Source organism: Pteropus vampyrus, unplaced genomic scaffold (genome assembly GCF_000151845.1).
Source record: "Pteropus vampyrus isolate Shadow unplaced genomic scaffold, Pvam_2.0 Scaffold16804, whole genome shotgun sequence".
In the NCBI taxonomy this organism is placed as follows: Eukaryota; Metazoa; Chordata; class Mammalia; order Chiroptera; family Pteropodidae; genus Pteropus; species Pteropus vampyrus.
In genome coordinates this window covers 127-1,593 of record NW_011905585.1, presented here as the reverse complement: position 1 = coordinate 1,593, position 1,467 = coordinate 127, and the positions used below count along the sequence as shown (strand labels likewise).

Sequence of the window (1,467 nt, the reverse complement as noted above, 5' to 3'; positions counted from 1 at the left end):
ACTTCCCGCCCGAGGGGCCCGGGCCCGAGGCCCTGGGCTTCGTGGGGGATGGGGCGGCCCCCCCCTTTGTGGAGTTGCCCCCGCCCCTGCTCAAGGAAGGCCTCGTGCCCCCACCACCGCCACTGCCCCCCAAGGAGAGCAAGCTGCCCCCTCTGCTCATCACGCTGCCTGCCGAGGCCGCGCTGGCACCTGGCACCTACGGCCCCCGCAAGGGCCGCCTGAGCCAGTTCCATGGGCCCGGGGAGCCCCTGGCCTTCCCTGCCCAGGAGCTGCGGGGCGGTGGAGCCGGGCTGGGCCTGCTGTACCCGCCAGCTCATGGGGAGCCCAAGGCGGCCGAGGTGGGGGTGGCCCCACCGGGGGCAGGCGAGGCCCGACGCCCGGAGGCAGCCGGGGCCTTTGTGCTGCCCGAGAAGGTGCCGCTGGAGGACGCCATGAAGCTCTTCGACTGCCTGCCAGGGGGCGCCGAGCCCCAGGGGTCCTCGCGCAAGGCCCCCGGGCCAGCCCTGCCTGACAGCAGGGGCGGTGGGGACGACGCCTCCGGTGACATTCGCTCGCTGCACCTGCCAGATGAGCTGCTGTCGTTTGACTACAGCGTGCCCGAGATCCTGGACACCGTGTCCAACGTGGACTACTTTTTCAACTTCAAGGCGCTCGACGAGGAGCCGCCACCCCGCCTGGGGCCCCCTGTCGCCACCACCGTGGGCCCTGCACCTCGGGCCGAGCCCTCCAGCAAGAGAAAGGCCTCTGCCATCAAGAAGGGGCGGCAGGGGAGCAAGAGCAAGCAGGCCTTAGGCCTGGCCAGTGCCACCCCTTCGGGACCCAGGCCGGACCTGGGGACCACCCCTCATTAAAGTGGATTTGATCTCAGCTCAGTGTCTGCTCGGTGGCATTGGGGGACAGTGAACAGGGTGCCAATGTGGAAAGCTGGCCTCTTCACCTTCCCGTTACCCAGTGGTACCTGGGCTGTGTGGGGAGGCCCCACGGGACCCCAGCACCCCCCTGGTGTCAGACATGCAGACAGCTGGGAGGCCCTTGGCTTGCAGGCGATTATAACCCTGTGTCCTGGCTCCGGAATCAGGCAAGGAAGGGGCTTTCGGGAAGGGGCGACACCACCCAGATGTCTGCACAGGGACGATTTTTCGCCTCCTTATTTGGCGGGGAGGTCAGGGCTGCCCACAGATGGGCAGGAACTTGCCTGGAGACCCAGCAAGCAGCGGGTGTCCCGGGAGTGGTCCCCACCTCCTCCTCCCCTGCCCCCTTTGAAGGCACCACCAGCTGAGTGAGGGGAGGCCTTGGAGGGGGCTTTGGGCTGGGCTCGGCTAGTACAGCTGTCTGGGGGTAGGGCATGGCAGGTGGGCCATGGTGAATAGCAAACCCCATGTGGGTTCAAGCAGATGTGCAGGCCATGGGGGCAGGTGCTGGGCGGAGGTGGAGGCACCTGATGGCCTGAGGGGGAGAGCCAGAGGC

General features: G+C 68.1%; 1 protein-coding gene across 1 annotated transcript; it reads left to right on the top strand.

Moving 5' to 3' along the window:
• Positions 1-5: 5 nt before the first annotated feature.
• Positions 6-867, top strand: LOC105310927 (proline-rich protein 22-like; the record flags this gene model as incomplete). Its single annotated transcript, XM_011387009.2, has 1 exon — positions 6-867. A coding segment is annotated over one exon (846 nt), but the record flags the coding sequence as incomplete, so codon positions are not given.
• Positions 868-1,467: the final 600 nt, after the last annotated feature.